General features: G+C 44.9%; 1 protein-coding gene across 6 annotated transcripts in view; it reads left to right on the plus strand.

Annotated features, from left to right (window-relative positions):
• Positions 1 to 17,439, plus strand: part of LOC112222798 (oxidation resistance protein 1) — a 199,010-nt gene that overhangs the window by 91,716 nt on the left and 89,855 nt on the right. For all 6 annotated transcript variants that reach the window (XM_042304791.1, XM_042304789.1, XM_042304792.1 and 3 more), the window contains one exon: positions 15,335 to 15,528. In XM_042304791.1, the coding sequence (XP_042160725.1) occupies positions 15,335 to 15,528 (194 nt within the window). The remainder of the gene's footprint in view (positions 1 to 15,334; positions 15,529 to 17,439) is intronic.

A 17,439-nucleotide genomic window follows, 5' to 3' on the forward strand; every position in this document is an offset into this window, starting at 1 on the left:
GCAATAGCATCGAATAGTCCCCGCGATATGCAACTGTTCAGGGAAGTCAAGAACCAATACACGCAGTAAGTCAGGAAAGCCAAGGCCAGCTTCTTCAGGCAGAAATTTGCATCCTGTAGCTCTAACTCCAAAAAGTTCTGGGACACTGTAAAGTCCATGGAGAACAAGAGCACCTCCTCCCAGCTGCCCACTGCACTGAGGCTAGGTAACACGGTCACCACCGATAAATCCATGATTATCCAAAACTTCAACAAGCATTTCTCAACGGCTGGCCATGCCTTCCTCCTGGCTACTCCAACCTCGGCCAACAGCTCCGCCCCCCCGGCAGCTACTCGCCCAAGCCTCTCCAGGTTCTCCTTTACCCAAATCCAGATAGCAGATGTTCTGAAAGAGCTGCAAAACCTGGACCCGTACAAATCAGCTGGGCTTGACAATCTGGACCCTCTATTACTGAAACTATCTGCCGCCATTGTCGTAACCCCTATTACCAGCCTGTTCAACCTCTCTTTCATATCGTCTGAGATTCCCAAGGATTGGAAAGCTGCCTCAGTCATCACCCTCTTCAAAGGGGGAGACACCCTGGACCCAAACAGTTACAGACCTATATCCATCCTGCCCTGCCTATCTAAGGTCTTCGAAAGCCAAGTCAACAAACAGGTCACTGACCATCTCGAATCCCAACGTACCTTCTCCGCTGTGCAATCTGGTTTCCGAGCCGGTCACGGGTGCACCTCAGCCACGCTCAAGGTACTAAACGATATCATAACCGCCATCGATAAAAGACAGTACTGTGCAGCCGTCTTCATCAACCTGGCCAAGGCTTTCGACTCTGTCAATCACCATATTCTTATCGGCAGACTCAGTAGCCTCGGTTTTTCTAATGACTGCCTTGCCTGGTTCACCAACTACTTTGCAGACAGAGTTCAGTGTGTCAAATCGGAGGGCATGTTGTCCGGTCCTCTGGCAGTCTCTATGGGGGTGCCACAGGGTTCAATTCTCGGGCCGACTCTTTTCTCTGTATATATCAATGATGTTGCTCTTGCTGCGGGCGATTCCCTGATCCACCTCTACGCAGACGACACCATTCTGTATACTTCCGGCCCTTCCTTGGACACTGTGCTATCTAACCTCCAAACGAGCTTCAACGCCATACAACACTCCTCCCGTGGCCTCCAACTGCTCTTAAACGCTAGTAAAACCAAATGCATGCTTTTCAACCATTTGCTGCCTGCACCCGCACGCCCGACTAGCATCACCACCCTGGATGGTTCCGACCTAGAATATGTCTATAAGTACCTAGGTGTCTGGCTAGACTGTAAACTCTCCTTACAGACTCATATCAAACATCTCCAATCTAAAATCAAATCTAGAGTCAGGTTTCTATTCCGCAACAATGCCTCCTTCACTCATGCCACCAAACTTACCCTAGTAAAACTGACTATCCTACCGATCCTCGACTTTGGCGATGTCATCTACAAAATAGCTTCCAATACTCTACTCAGCAAACTGGATGCAGTTTATCACAGTGCCATCCATTTGTTACTAAAGCACCTTATACCACCCACCACTGCGACCTGTATGCTCTAGTCGGCTGGCCCTCACTACATATTCGTCGCCAGACCCACTGGCTCCAGGTCATCTACAAGTCCATGCTAGGTAAAGCTCCGCCTTATCTCAGTTCACTGGTCACGATGGCAACACCCACCCGTAGCACGCGCTCCAGCAGGTGTATCTCACTGATCATCCCTAAAGCCAACACCTCATTTGGCCACCTTTCGTTCCAGTTCTCAGCTGCCTGTGACTGGAACGAATTGCAAAAATCGCTGAAGTTGGAGACTTTTATCTCCCTCACCAACTTCAAACATCTGCTATCTGAGCAGCTAACCGATCGCTGCAGCTGTACATAGTCTATCGGTAAATAGCCCACCCAATTTACCTACCTCATCCCCATACTGTTTATATTCATTTACTTTTCTGCTCTTTTGCACACCAGTATCTCTACCTGTACATGACCATCCGATCATTTATCACTCCAGTGTTAATCTGCTAAATTGTAATTATTCGCCTACCTCCTCATGTCTTTTGCACACATTGTATATAGACTCTCTTTTTTTGCCTTTTTTTTCTACTGTGTTATTGACTTGTTTATTGTTTACTCCATGTGTAACTCTGTGTTGTCTGTTCACACTGCTATGCTTTATCTTGGCCAGGTCGCAGTTGTAAATGAGAACTTGTTCTCAACTAGCCTACCTGGTTAAATAAAGGTGAAATAAAAAAATAAATATATATATATAATCTACCAGGGATGATATCTCTTCCTCTGACTGTGTCCCAAATGGCACCCTATTTCCTACATAGTGCACTACCTTTTACCAGGCCATGGTCGAAAGTACTGCACTATATACAGTGGGGCAAAAAAGTATTTTGTCAGCCACCAATTGTGCAAGTTCTTCCACTTAAAAAGATGAGAGAGGCCTGTAATTTCCATCATATGTACACTTGAACTATGACAGACAAAATGAGGAAAGAAAATCCAGAAGATCACATTGTAGGATTTTTAATGAATTTATTTGCAAATTATGGTGGAAAATAAGTATTTGGTCAACTACAAACAAGCAAGATTTCTGGCTCTCACAGACCTGTAACTTCTTCTTTAAGAGGCTCCTCTGTCCTCCACTCGTTACCTGTATTAATGGCACCTGTTTGAAGTTGTTATCAGTATAAAAGACACCTGTCCACAACCTCAAACACTCACACTCCAAACTCCACTATGGCCAAGACCAAAGAGCTGTCAAAGGACACCAGAAACAAAATTGTAGACCTGCACCAGGCTGGGAAGACTGAATCTGCAATAGGTAAGCAGCTTGGTTTGAAGAAATCAACTGTGGGAGCAATTATTAGGAAATGGAAGACATACAAGACCACTGATAATCTCTCTCGATCTGGGGCTTCACGCAAGATCTCACCCTGTGGGGTCAAAATGATCACAAGAACGGTGAGCAAAAATTCCAGAACCACACGGGGGGACCTAGTGAATGACCTGCAGAGAGCTGGGACCAAAGTAGCAAAGCCTACCATCAGTAACACACTATGCCGCCAGGGACTCAAATCCTGCAGTGCCAGACGTGTCCCCCTGCTTAAGCCAGTACAAGTCCAGGCCCGTCTGAAGTTTGCTAGAGAGCATTTGGATGATCCAGAAGAAGATTGGGAGAATGTCATATGGTCAGATGAAACCAAAATATAACTTTTTGGTAAAAACTCAACTCGTCGTGTTTGGAGGACAAAGAATGCTGAGTTGCATCCAAAGAACACCATACCTACTGTATGGGCTGGTTTTCTGCAAAGGGACCAGGACAACTGATCCGTGTAAAGGAAAGAATGAATGGGGCCATGTATCGTGAGATTTTGAGTGAAAACCTCCTTCCATCAGCAAGGGCATTGAAGATGAAACGTGGCTGGGTCTTTCAGCATGACAATGATCCCAAACACACCGCCCGGGCAACGAAGGAGTGGCTTCGTAAGAAGCATTTCAAGGTCCTGGAGTGGCCTAGCCAGTCTCCAGATCTCAACACCATAGAAAATCTTTGGAGGAAGTTGAATGTCCGTGTTGCCCAACAACAGCCCCAAAACATCACTGCTCTAGAGGAGATCTGCATGGAAGAATGGGCCAAAATATCAGCAACAGTGTGTGAAAACCTTGTGAAGACTTACAAAAAATGTTTGACCTCTGTCATTGCCAACAAAGGGTATATAACAAAGTATTGAGATAAACTTTTGTTATTGACCAAATATTTATTTTCCACCATAATTTGCAAATAAATTCATAAAAAATCCTACAATGTGATTTTCTGGATTTTTTTTCTCATTTTGTCTGTCATAGTCGAAGTGTACCTATGATGAAAATTACAGGCCTCTCTCATCTTTTTAAGTGGGAGAACTTGCACAATTGGTGGCTGACTAAATACTTTTTTGCCCCACTGTAAGGATCCGGGCCATTTAGGACAGAACCTCTATGTCAGCCCTTCTGATGCCAGGCCTGGCCTCACACTAACAGCCATGAGTGTGTGGCATTACCGTTCCCATTACCGTACCCTAGGAACATGCACGTAGGCTGGGAGCTAAGGAATGAATCTGTTTAGCAGGTTACTGGCCTCTGGCTCTGGGTGGAGGGAGGGAAGAAGGAAGAGAGGGTGGAAGGAAGGGAGGGAGAGAGGGTGATAGGGAAAAAGGAAGAGAAGGTGAGAGAGAAGAAGGAGAAGAGGGTGATAGGGAGGGAGAGAGGGTGAGATGTGGTTTAATAAGCTAGCAGGAAGGATGTCTCTCTCTCATCTTAACTGCAAACAGTTTTACAGGATCAAAGTCATATTGATGTGGAACTACCTTCCACTACAGTACATTACATTTCCTCCCCACGACCTGTTTTAAACTCCACTTTGTGTTGTGAAGGAATGTACGTAGGAAGGGAGCCATGGAGCCAGCCAGTCAGTTTGTCCTTCCTCTCCTGATGGTTCCTTCTTTTCCGGGTGGATTTATCGCAGCTCCCTCCCTAGCTTTCAGGAAGACAATAGATGTCCCATCAGAGCAGAGCAGAGCAGAGCAGAGCGAGAGAGAGAGAGAGAGAGAGAGAGAGAGAGAGAGAGAGAGAGAGAGAGAGAGAGAGAGAGAGAGAGAGAGAGAGAGAGAGAGAGAGAGCCGACCCGGGTGACTGAAATTCTAACTTTTCCCTCAGGTCCGGGTTGGTTCCTGTTTGATTGTCATCAGGTCTCGGGTCTATATCACTACAGCTGATAGACCTGAGGGGACTCGAATGGACCCAGCCACGGCTCTGCATTGCCTATCAGATATTTACGCTAATAAGGTGAATTTACTAACTTATAGAAGGCCCTAGCCAACATTTAAGGACCTATTTGTTAACCAGGAGTGCAACGTGATAAACATACTTTTTTGTCACTCAGGTCCAATCGGGTCTAGGTCAAGTTGTCCTCTTGTTCGGGTTCAGGTCTGATTGTTCTCGGGTCCGTTCAGGTCCTGGTCCTCATTTAATAAATATGATCAGTCCATTCAGGTCCAGTCTGATTGTGTTCTTCCTGTGTTCGGGTCGTTTCGGGTCAGGTTCCAACATTTTGGAACCTCTAGTTCAGACAGAGTTCATCACCACATTTGAGAGACATACATATGCAGTGGTGTTAGGAGCTGCTTGTCCTATAGACACCAGCCAATCTATAAGCTCTGAAGCACTGAAGAGCACCGCATGGAATTAGAACTTGAGTGAAAAAAACTACATTTTGGGTTTGATTGAAGTGAGTCAGACAGTGGGATAGTTAGCTAGCTGTGCTGTGTGTGTGGTATCTGCCTCAGGACCTCCCCACTTTCATCTTCCTGTCGCTCTGACTTACTTTATAGTTTTCAACCCAGACAAACTTGTCTCCATCCGTCTGTCTTCCTGTCTGTCTTCTTTTTCTGGGAGAGGAAGAGGAGGGGAGAGAAGGTGGGAAGGAGTGGTGTGAGCGGTCGCTCCAGACTGTGCTCAAGTGTTGCCAACGGTGCCTGCTGCAATAGGGCATCAGGTCAATGTTCCTCTCTGCCAAACTGCCTGCCAACAGCCAACAGAGAAGGAGGGATGGAGGTAGAAGGAGGGGGGAAAGGGGGGGAGGTCGATGGAGAGAAAGAGAGGGAGGAAGGGAGAGAGGGTGAGAGGGAGAGATGGATGGTGGGACTGTGAGAAGGAGGAAGTACAGTGTAACAGTGAAAGGAAGGGTGTGTGAGAAGAAGGAAGAGAAAGAGAGTGTGACAGGGATTGAGTGTGAGTGTCTTTGGGTCAGGCCAGGGAAAATGCCACACATCCATCCACAGATAACATATTCATACTTCCCTGTATGTACAGTATACATGGCTCACCAGATAACACACCAAGAGATGAGCTGGAGCAGGTTCATACATACCCACGTCTCCACCAACCAACCACCATCAGCCCCAACATCATCTCCAACATCACCCCCAATATCTTCTCTAACATCACCACCAACATCACCCCAACGTCAGCTGCTGTGGTGTTAGAGTTATTGGATTTAGCCTTTTTAACTACGAAATGTTCCACAACATTCAACAACCCTGTAACCTCATCATACGGTGCCAGCGACCCGAGTGCCATGGCACCAGATGTTGTAGCCAGCCTATCAGAGGTGCTCCCCAGGATCGAACACAACAGATGCCTTGCAAGGGCACAGAATGACGTGAAATATTTAGCATGCAGAGAAAGCAGAGAGCAGGGTGTGTCTGAGACAAGCCTGAGCATTACCATTTGAAGGGCACGGTGCGGAGCAGAGAGAGAGGGAGATAGAGGCACACACTCACTCACACACACAAACACACACGCACGCACGCACGCACGCACACACACACACACACACACACACACACACACATATATTTTAGTGCTCTTACCTACAGTGCTATTGTGCTTTCTCCCTCTCTCTCTTTGTCCCTCTCTCTCTCTGTCTGTTGGCAACGCTCTCTGTCTGTCTCTTTTTCTATCTATCTGTCGGTCTCTCTCACACACACACACACACTGGGGTTGTGGTACTGATCATTAATGCGGGCAGTCAGTCAGTCAGAAGGTTGAGCATTAACAAATGAGTCTGACTTCCCCTCTTCCCTATTCGCCTCAGAGGTCAGGCAGACACACAGCAAAACCTGAAATGGCACCCTATTCCCTAGCAAGTGTGCCCTATGTGGCAGCCCTATGTAGCTCTGGCCAAAAGTACTGAACAAGGAACTAGTGTGCCATTTCAGACACAGAAAGGTAGAGGACATTCACCAGAACATATTGTATGGAACTGCACTTAGTTCTATTATAACACTTCCCTTTTCTTATCATCTTCCTACCATCCTTTCCTTTCTTCATCTCTTTTCTACTCACAGAGGTAGCTAGCCTTATGATGAAGATCATATATTCTACAATCTACATGCTGTCAGAGAGCTGCCAAAATGCAGTCTGCTTGAATCCTCAGTGGATGTCCTGTTTTTTCAACGCCACAAGCTTCTTAACGTGGCAGGCATGATGTTGAATCCATTAAGGCTGTCGGCCAATCATTTCTCTGCCTGTCCTCGTGGCTCGGCAAATTATAGTGAGGAAATAGGAGCGAGGCTAGCAACCAGGAGGCCATTTACAGACTGCAGCAGCACAACAGTCTCAAGGCTCCACGCCATGCTCACTGAATGGAACAACAAGGGCAGAGTTAGTGTGTATGTGTGTGTGTGCTTCTGTGTGCACGTGTGTGCTCTTGTGTGTACATGTGTGAATGAATGTGCATTTGTGTGTGTCTATTATGCTTGAGTGATGCACAGAGAGAGATCCAGAAGAGAAATATGCCCTGGAGTTCAAGTCATTCAAGTGAACAGTGATTTTTTTCTGCTTTTGTTGGCCACGATAATTCCTCTGTTAGCGAATTGAAAAGGCCTTGACTGGGGGCTGTTTTTGGTTGATATTGATATGGTTTTAGAAAATGAATAACAACCATCCCTCTGAGTTTATATGAGCAGCATTGTTGATTTATGGGCAGGCTTTGATAAAAACAAAGCTGTTCCACTTTGTTGGCAAACACTGTTAAGTGGAGGATAAATCATTAAAGCCAGCTAGGGTTTGGTGGTGAGACATTGTTCTGTTGGTACACTTGAAGCTGCTGTGTGTGTGTGTGTGTGTGTGTGTGTGTGTGTGTGTGTGTGTGTGTGTGTGTGTGTGTGTGTGTGTGTGTGTGTGTGTGTGTGTGTGTGTGTGTGTGTGTGTGTGTGTGTGTGTGTGTGTGTGTGTGTGTGTGTGTGTGTGTGTGTGTGTGCGTGGGTCTGGAACATTTTGAGATGATGTGGTAGGGGGAAAGAAAGGTAAATTACACACTACACTCTGTGTTCCCAAGTGTTTTACAGTATTTAGACCCGTAAGAACATACAATATTTAGACCTGTAAGTCATAGTCGGTGGTAATATTGTGTGGTAACCTACACTCCAAACTCAAGTCCTGGGGCAATCCGAGAGCCTGGTCCTTTTCTGTTGTCTCTGTCATAACCTAGCAGTACAGGATCAGAGAGGTTTACTGTGAAGTCTGAGGACGGGACAAGACCCAGGGATTACACAGATTTGATTATCTTTCTACCCGGATCAAAAGATGTGGCAAAGTTTCTGCTGTCTGTCAGTTCACAGGGGAGAAATAAAATCCAAAAGCCAAAACAAAGCCAAAAAGAAAAACAGCAAGTGTTTTCTGAACTGACAGCAGTTGACAAAGCGCTGTCAGGGATTAAAATATGTCATCAAACCAGTGTATTCAGCTGAAGGGTATACAGTAGCACGTTGGACATCACTGACAGAGAGGGCTTTTCCTGTCCAACCCACCACTGTATTGCCACACTGCTTAATGTCTTACATAACAGATGAAGATGGAAGGTGCAGTGGAAGATCACATCTTTATTATTCTACACCTGAATTACCAGAGGGTTGTCACATGTTACACTTAACGGTTCATTCCAGCAAATCATCTGTATTTCTAGATCGGTCACTAAAAGTGTGATTTAATATGATACCACTTTCTTGTTAGCTTCATTGAGTGTGCTGTACAAAGTAACAACACACAATCACAGTCACATTCTACAATCACAGAAATAGAATTACTCTTAACAGTTCATTCTATTTCTATGCATACTATATCAAATCAATGTAAATAGTCCGGGTGGCCATTTGATTAATTGTTCATCAGTCTTATGGCTTGGGGTAGAAGCTAGTAAGGAGCCTTTTGGTCCTAGACTTGGTGCTCCGGTACCGCTTGATGTGCGGTAGCAGAGAGAACAGTCTATGACTTGGGTGACTGGATTATTTTACACCGCCTAGGACCTGGATGGCAGGAAGCTTGGCACCAGTGATGTACTGGGCAATACCCACTACTCTCTGTAGCGCCTTACAGTCGGATGCCGAGCAGTTGCCATACCAGGCGGTGATGCAACCGGTCAGGATGCTCTCGATGGTGCAGCTGTAGAACTTTTTGAGGATCTGGGGATCCATGACAAATCTTTTCAGTCTCCTGAGGTAGAAAAGGTGTTGGCGTGCCCTCTTCATGACTTTCTTGGTGTGTTTGGACCATGATAGAGCGTTGGTGATGTGGACACCAAGGAACTTGAAACTCTTGACCCGCTCCACTACAGCCTCATTGATGTTAATGGGGGGGTGTTCAGCCCTCCTTTTCCTGTAGTCCACAATCAGCTCTTTTGTCTTGCTCACATTAAGGGAGAGGTTGTTGTTCTGGCACCACACTACCAGATCTCTGACCTCCTCCCTATAGGCTGTCTCATTGTTGTCAGTGATCAGCCACTGTTGTGTTGTCAGCAAACTTAATGATGGTGTTAGTGTCGTGCTTGGCCACACAGTTGTGGGTGAACAGGGAGTACAGGAGGGGACTAAGCACGCACCCCTGAAGGGCCCCAGTGTTGAGGATCAGCGTGGCATATGTGTTTTTGCCTACCCTTACCACCTGGTGCTGAACCGTCAGGAAGTCCAGGATCCAGTTGTAGAAGGATGTGTTTAGTCTCAGGGTCCTTAGCTTAGTGATGAGCTTTGTGGCCACTATGGTGTTGAATTCTGAGCTGTAGTCAATGAACAGGATTCTCACACAGGTGTTCCTTTTGTCCAGGTGGCAAATGGCAGTGTGGAGTGTGATTAAGATTTCGTCATCTTTGGATCTGTTGCGGCGGTATGCAAATTAGAGTGGGTCTAGGGTTTCCGGGATGATGGATTTGACCAGCCTTTCAAAGCACTTCAGGGCTACCGATGTGAGTACTACGGGGTGGTAATCATTTAGGCATGTTACCTTCGCTTTCTTGGGCACAGGGACTATGTGGGTCTATTTGAGACATGTAGGTATTACAGACTCCTTCAGGGAGAGGTTGAAAATGTCAGTGAAGACACTTGCCATTTGATCCGCACATGCTTTGAGTACACATCCTGGTAATCCATCTGGCCCCACGGCTTTGTGAATGTTGACCAGTTTAAAGGTCTTGCTCACATCGGCTACGGAGAGCGTGATCACACAGTCATCCAGAACAGCTGGTGCTCTCATGAATGCTTCAGTGTTGCTTGCCTCGAAGCATGCATAAAAGACATTTAGCTTGTCTGGTAGGCTCGCGTCACTGAGCAGCTCATGGCTGGGTTTCCCTTTGTACTCCGTAATAGTTTGCAAGCCCTGCCCCATCCGACGAGCATCAGAGCCGGTGTAGTAGGATTCAATCTTAGTCCTGTATTTAAACTTTGACCTTTTGATGGTTCGTCTGTGGGCCAAGCAGGATTTCTTATAAACGTCCAGATTAGTGTCCCACTCCTTGAAAGCGGCAGCTTTAGCCTTTAGCTCAGTTGGATGTTACCTGTAATCCATGGCTTCTGGTTGGGATATGTACGTACGGTTACTGTGGGGACGACGTCATCGATGCACTTATTGATGAAACCGATGACTGAGGTGGTATACTCCTCAATGCCATTGGATGAATCCCGGAACATATTCCAGTCTGTGCTAGCAAAACAGTCCCGTAGCATAGCATCCGCGTCATCTGACCACTTCCGTATTGAACGAGTCACTTGTAATTCCTGCTTTAGTTTTTGCTTGTAAGGAGGAATCAGGAGGATAGGATTGGAGGGTGAGGGAGAGTTTTTTTATGCATCTCTGTGTGTGGAGTAAAGGTGGTCTAGAGTTTTTTTCCTCTGGTCACACATGTGACATGCTGGGCATGTCACAGTCATTAGTGAAGAGAAACGGCACCTTTAAGTCAGCTCAAATCATTTCCCTTTCCACTGCAGTAGGCAGCTATCTACCTGTTTTGTTTGTAGTCTCAGCACTTTCAAAAGCAAGCTGTCAATGTTCAGGGCTCATTGTTCAGAAAGAATGCCACCCGCTCAGGCCGTTTGACAACAGAACTGCTGCTCTAGCATTTAGTGAGGGTTAGATGAGACTGGGAGTCTGCAGTCTGCATTCTCCCTCCATTCATTATGCAGACCTTTCCTACCCCAGAGAGCTACAGCCCTGGCAATTAAGGACACCTGCACCATGTCAGATATAGAGTTTATTCAATTTCGATTTTGCATCCCATTATTGCACTTTATATACATCACAGAAGACTGACATATAACAAAACCATTTGACATACACTACCGGTCAAAAGTTTTAGAACACCTACTCATTCTAGGGTTTTTCTTTATTTTTACTATTTTCTACATTGTTGAATAATAGTGAAGACATCACAACTATGAAATAACACATATGGAATCATGTAGTAACCAAAAAAGCATTAAACAAATCAAAAAATATTTTATATTTGCCTTGATGACAGCTTTGCACACTCCTTTTTCTCCCCAATTTTGATATCCAATTGGTAGTTACAGTCTTGTCCCATTGCTGCAACTCCCGTACGGACTTAGGAGAGGCGAAGGTCGAAGGTCATGCGTCCTCCAAAACACGACCCAGCCAAGCCGCACTGCTTCTTGACAAATGCTCTCTTAACCCTTAAGCCAGCCGCACCAGTGTGTCAGAGGAAACACCGTTCAACTGGCAACCGAAGTCAGCATGCATGCGCCTGGCCCTCCACAAGGAGTCACTAAAGAGCGATGGGACAAGGACATCCCGGGCCGGCCAAACCCTAAACTAACCCAGACGACGCTGGGCCAATTGTGCTCCACCTCATGGGTCTCCCGGTCGCGACCGGCTGCAACACAGCCTGGGATCGTACCTTTGTCTGTAGTGATGCCTCTAGCACTGCGATGCAGTGCCTTAGACCACCTTACTGCGATGCAGTGCCTTAGGAAAAATATGAACATTCCACCCATTAGGCCACTAGGTCATTTGACTGCAGGAAAGGGCTACGGTAGGATAGGATAGGCCTTCGTCACTATAAATGGCCACAGAGGGTTATGGCTCTATCATTACCATTAATTCAACTTTGAAGATAAACTATTGCATTCATATGGAGATATGCCATAGGCTGCACTATTATAGTGTGTTTGAGTTTATAATGAGTGTCTAATTGTTCAATAATAGCTAAGATAGAGGTAATTAATAGGCTGCCTATTGAGCGTGGGAGAACAGGGATACATACGGTACATATAATGACATAACAGTGTAATTGACAGAAAAATACATTTCAGTTGTGTATTTCTATCCATTTCCTTTTCACACAACAAAATAAAGGCATGAGCAATTTGAAAATCATTCAGACAGTGAGCGTTGAGTAAGGCTTGCCTTCACTAAATTAGGTTTCTTTGTGATGGGTTTTGTTTTCTTCCGTCATTCACAATGCTGTTGCATAACACAGTGTAATGGGACTCATAACTGTCATATCGGCCATTTTGCTGTTATGGATGTCAAACCCAGCCAAGCCAGTGCTGCAGCATATCTACATGACAAGCCTCATATACAGTTACATAAACTAAAGGCAGTGTTTTTGTTGTTTTCATAAGCGAGTGGAGTGGAGCCAAGCTGCCCCCTTTCCTCTAGCTCTAATCCCTCTTACTGGGTGTAGTGATAAGCATGTTTGACTTGGCCCACATTTCCTGTGTTGTTTCTGCCTTGCCAAACCATGTGACTCCCAGTCCCTGTAGATATGTATAATCTGAGTGATGCCTGTTAGGCACTGCTCTCCTCGACCAAGCAACAGAACAGCAGGGAAGGAAAACAAAATGCCCGCTTTTCATTTGCTTTCCTCCCTCCATTTTCTCCTTCCCTCTTTCCCCAACCTCTTCCCCCTCATTAAATGTTTTGCTGCTCATAGATAGATAGATCTGTTGGTGAGAGCTGGTGGCTTTGTTGACATGCTTTGCCGTCTCACCTCCCCATGTGATAGGCTTGAACGCCATAGGGCCACTGGTGACCAAACCGTCTCTGGCCCCAGCCCATTGGCCCGCTGAAAGCTGTGAATAACCGTGCCGATGCAAGCTGTAGCCAATCAGATCAGACGGTGTGTGTAGATTGAGGAGGATGGTGGATAGTTGCTGTACACCAGTTGAAGGCTATTGAGATGCAGCCCAGTTGTCAGGGACACAGACTTTGGAGCTTACACTAATTACCTCTGAAGAAAAAAAAATATTGTAATTATATTGTTTAATAAGATCCATCTTTGTTTTCTAAGAAGTGGTAGTTATCAATACAAACCAATTTGATAATATTATTCCTGTTATTTCTGATATTGTATGGGAGGTTTTGGCTTGGACTTCCTTAACATACCGTACTCCTGTTATTGTGGTAAACGTATCTTACCATATATGATGATTAGATGTGTTGAACACTAAGCAAGGCGATACCAGCCAGGCATTGTTGTGATCCCTGTGGACCGTGTTATTGTTTTGCTGGTCGGTGCCACAGACTACACTGTCCTGATATTTCAGCGGATGGCACAAAACAGCTGCAGTCTGTTTACATGTGCGCACACACACACACACACACGCACGCACGCACGCACGTGCACACACACACACACACACACACACACACAACCCAGCCAGTGAATCATATATGGAAGGAGGACCCTCACTGATGAGGCGATAATTATTGTTTTCTCCCAAGGGATTCTGGGATAGACATCACACACACCTACAGGTTTTCTCTTCCTGTCTGATCTCCTCCAGAACCTTGATCGCCACCACGGTGTAACTCTACCTCTCTCCTCTTTCATTATAGCATGTTCACATGCTGAAAACTTTACCTCAGAGACAATCATCACAAAACAAACCCTTTATTTATGTTACTCCTAAAAAAAAGCATAGGTTTTAGTAGAATATCTATAAGAGTCCTCAGAGCAACATACTGCCCTCGAAGCTACGTCAGTATGATCGCCTATGGAAATGTTGACATTTTTTTCAATGTTTTCTTTAAGATAGGGCCTACTACTAGGGTTGTTGTTTATGGGACTCATAACTGCTGCTGCCAGTTAAACTTCTCTGTCTGTTGGTGTCTCTCCTTGGATGTACTGTACACAAAAGTGATTGACAGTGTTTCCATATAGATGGTGTATTTCATTACCTTGTAGAGGCTACAGTATGTCATGTTTGCTGTTGTCTGTCCTGGGAGAGGAGCTAGTGGAATGAAATGAAATGGCTGGAGCCGGAACGATTCCCTCTGAGGGAAGAAAGGAGGGCTGAGAAGAACCTTGTATCGCTGCTTCAGGCTACTCAGACAGGCCTTGTCTACAGGAAAGACTGACGGACTTTAGTTTACATACCATAGATAGTACTTTACATACCACAGATAGTACTTTTGGAGTACTTGTTCATCCATTTACACTATCTTCTCTAAATAATATGTGCTTACCTCATGTTTTTGATTTTCCATGCTTTATAAAGTTGATGATATAGCAACGTAGTAGGCAGGGAAATCTGTGACTGGCAGGTATACAACATCTTCATAACCATTGTGGTGTTTTTGTTAACTCGCAGGTGCTGCATACTTCTATAGTGTTTCTCCTGCATGTTTGATACCTGGATTAGCTTAGTGAACTTTGTACTGAACTTGTTTATAAATAAACTAGCCTGTTGTCTAAATCCTATGGTGAGACGTTTAATTGGCTTTCACACTTTGGCGTAGGTTCCTTTCATTTAGGTCAGTGTCTCATAGGATAAGGTTTAATCATGTGTAGGTCATCTTGTGTAAGCAAGTGACCCACTTCACTTTACAGCATCAACAGTGTTTGTATTGTGAAATTGCTTTCTGACATTGTGTGTAGAAAGTTACCACGTCTGGGTCAAATACATCATGTCAAATACTTTCAAATATTTGAGCTGTGCTTGATTTCGTTTGCCCAGGCCTACAAGGGAGCCAACAGATTAGTCCCAAAAGTGCAAACTCCAGTTAACACATATCATTACACGTATTATCTATTTGATGTTTGATCAATGACAGCATATCTCGTTCAAAATAGTGTCCAATTCATATTCCTGTTATAATATTGTTGTGTTTTATTATAAAACAATAAAATATTGTTGAAATGGTTTGTTAAATTGAATTGTTAATGAGGACCTTATTAAGTTATTGATCTCTCCTCCAATGAATCATAGCCAGAGTATGGAATATGCCACACCGTGAAAATGTTGCATTCACTCTACATCATTATCAATAGCCGCTGTGCCGACTGCTGACATAACATCATGTGATGAGCTGTTTTGTTATTGGCAGCAATGTCTATGTACTGTATCTTTTGACACATTTGAATTTACAAGGTCATTTTTCCCACTTCCTGTTTCATGACCATGTTATTACTAAATATGTGGTGTTATGTGTTATGACTGACTCCATATTTCCTGTTGTTGTTTTGAACAGACTGAAGAAGAAATCCCAGTCAGTGGATATTGCTACTCAAGGATTCTCCCCTACCCTGGTGCCAGCCTCACCTCACAAGACTGAACCACCTGTTACCAAGACAACCACGTTGGGGGTGCAGCAACACAATGCAACCAATTCCCAGAGAATCTGCAGTCCACGGTGCAGCGAGCTGAAACGCGGCTACACCATTGGTAAATGAAATGTGCTAGAATTCTGATCGGCCCATCTATGTGGTCCATGTTCCATGTTCCTCCATTTGGCTTTCCTCCGGGACATGAGTCTGTGGCAGGAAGAGGAAGGGATGTTGGAGGGTTTGTCTGTCTGTGTCTGTGTGTCTGTGTGTCTGTGTGTGTGTGTGTGTGTGTGTGTGTGTGTGTGTGTGTGTGTGTGTGTGTGTGTGTGTGTGTGTGTGTGTGTGTGTGTGTGTGTGTGTGTGTGTGTGTGCGTGCGTGCGTGCGTGCGTGCGTGCGTGCGTGCGTGCGTGCGTGCGTGCGTGCGTGCGTGCGTGCGTGTGGATGCTTTGTAAGGCGACTGACTGATTGAACCTCAAGATGGCCTCGTTGCCTTGAGTCACAATAAATCATTTTTGGAGAGTGCTGGTTGGTGCTTGTGGCAGCTATAGGCTACTTTATATTTATGTAGGAATATATTTAGCTATTATCAGAGGTGTAGTAATGACACTTGAGGAAGCAAAATTTCTGAGTTGGTAAAATTAATTTGGGGAGTTCATAATGTAATGCACACACTATCTCTGAATCATTCTGCCTCTGGAATGTGATTGCCCATTGACGTCACTACTTTTGTTAGCTAGCTTCAAGGATGGACATTGTACTGCCAAGGAGTTCTGCATGTGTCAGACTTTTAATTAATCATTTGGTTTAACCTTGTACACACACACACACCTTATACATCTTTACCCGCTGTTAATAGAGAGATGATTGGCTGTTGAATCATACTGACACCAATGGAAAGGTAGGAGTGCAATGTAAGTCAGTCGGTCAGTCAGTCAGCTGATGAATGGTGAATTGAATCAATTCAGTTTGCTATTATATATTGATCTGATGTAAGAAGAGCTCCATTCATGACCAGACAGTCTCAGCAGGCCTATGGGGGTGATGTAACAACACTCTCTAGTCTTCAATAATCATTTACCCAATTCTGTAGCTGTGAAATAACCATATACCGTGTTTGTGTCATCTCTGTAACTGGCCAAGTTATTCTAAAAGAATTGTGTACAGGTCCGCCGACCGTCCCGTGTGCTCCCCCCAAAAAAAATTATTAGGGCTGCCTCTCCTGGCCATGCTGCTTGGTCCTTTGGTGGTGGGTAGTTCTGTCACGATAGTCGTGGTGGAAATGACCGGACCAAGGTGCAGTGTGGTGAGCGTACGTTTTCCTTTATTTATGTAAATGTCGCCAACAAAACAATAAACAAAGAAACGACCGTGAAGCTTACTAGGGCTATAGTGCCACTAACAAAGACAACTACCCACAAAATACAAAGGAAAAAAGGCCGCCTAAGTATGATTCCTAATCAGAGACAACGATAGACAGCTGTCCCTGATTGAGAACCATACCCGGCCAAAACATAGAAACAGAAAGATAGAAATAAAGAAACTAGAATGCCCACCCTAGTCACACCCTGGCCTACCCAAAATAGAGAATAACAGCCTCTCTATGGCCAGGGCGTGACATTAATGTTCCCCAGAACACCGTATGTCTACAGCAGTTTTCCTTCATTTAGCCTTTACCTATTTCATTTGTAATATACTGTATAATAAGTTGTGTCAACAAGGCGTTTTCCCAATGGTCTCTTGAGCTCCTGACTCTACAACCTGATGCCTTAGCAGCCGTGTCGGGGGTTACGAGTTTCAAAATTAACACGTTACATAATCGGATTACTTTTAATGAGTAACGGAGTAAAGTAACATGTTACTTGTTCAAATTGGGTAATATTATTACAGTTACTTTGTCAAACAACACCTGCGTTACTTTCAGAATCATATCTCTACCGGGACGGGTGTTTCCATGATCCAATCTTGACTTGTTTCCTCATTTAGTTTTCGAGTGAAGTGGAGAGTCTGTTTGGACAAATGTCATGACAG

Source organism: Oncorhynchus tshawytscha, linkage group LG23 (genome assembly GCF_018296145.1).
Source record: "Oncorhynchus tshawytscha isolate Ot180627B linkage group LG23, Otsh_v2.0, whole genome shotgun sequence".
Lineage (NCBI taxonomy): Eukaryota > Metazoa > Chordata > Actinopteri > Salmoniformes > Salmonidae > Oncorhynchus > Oncorhynchus tshawytscha.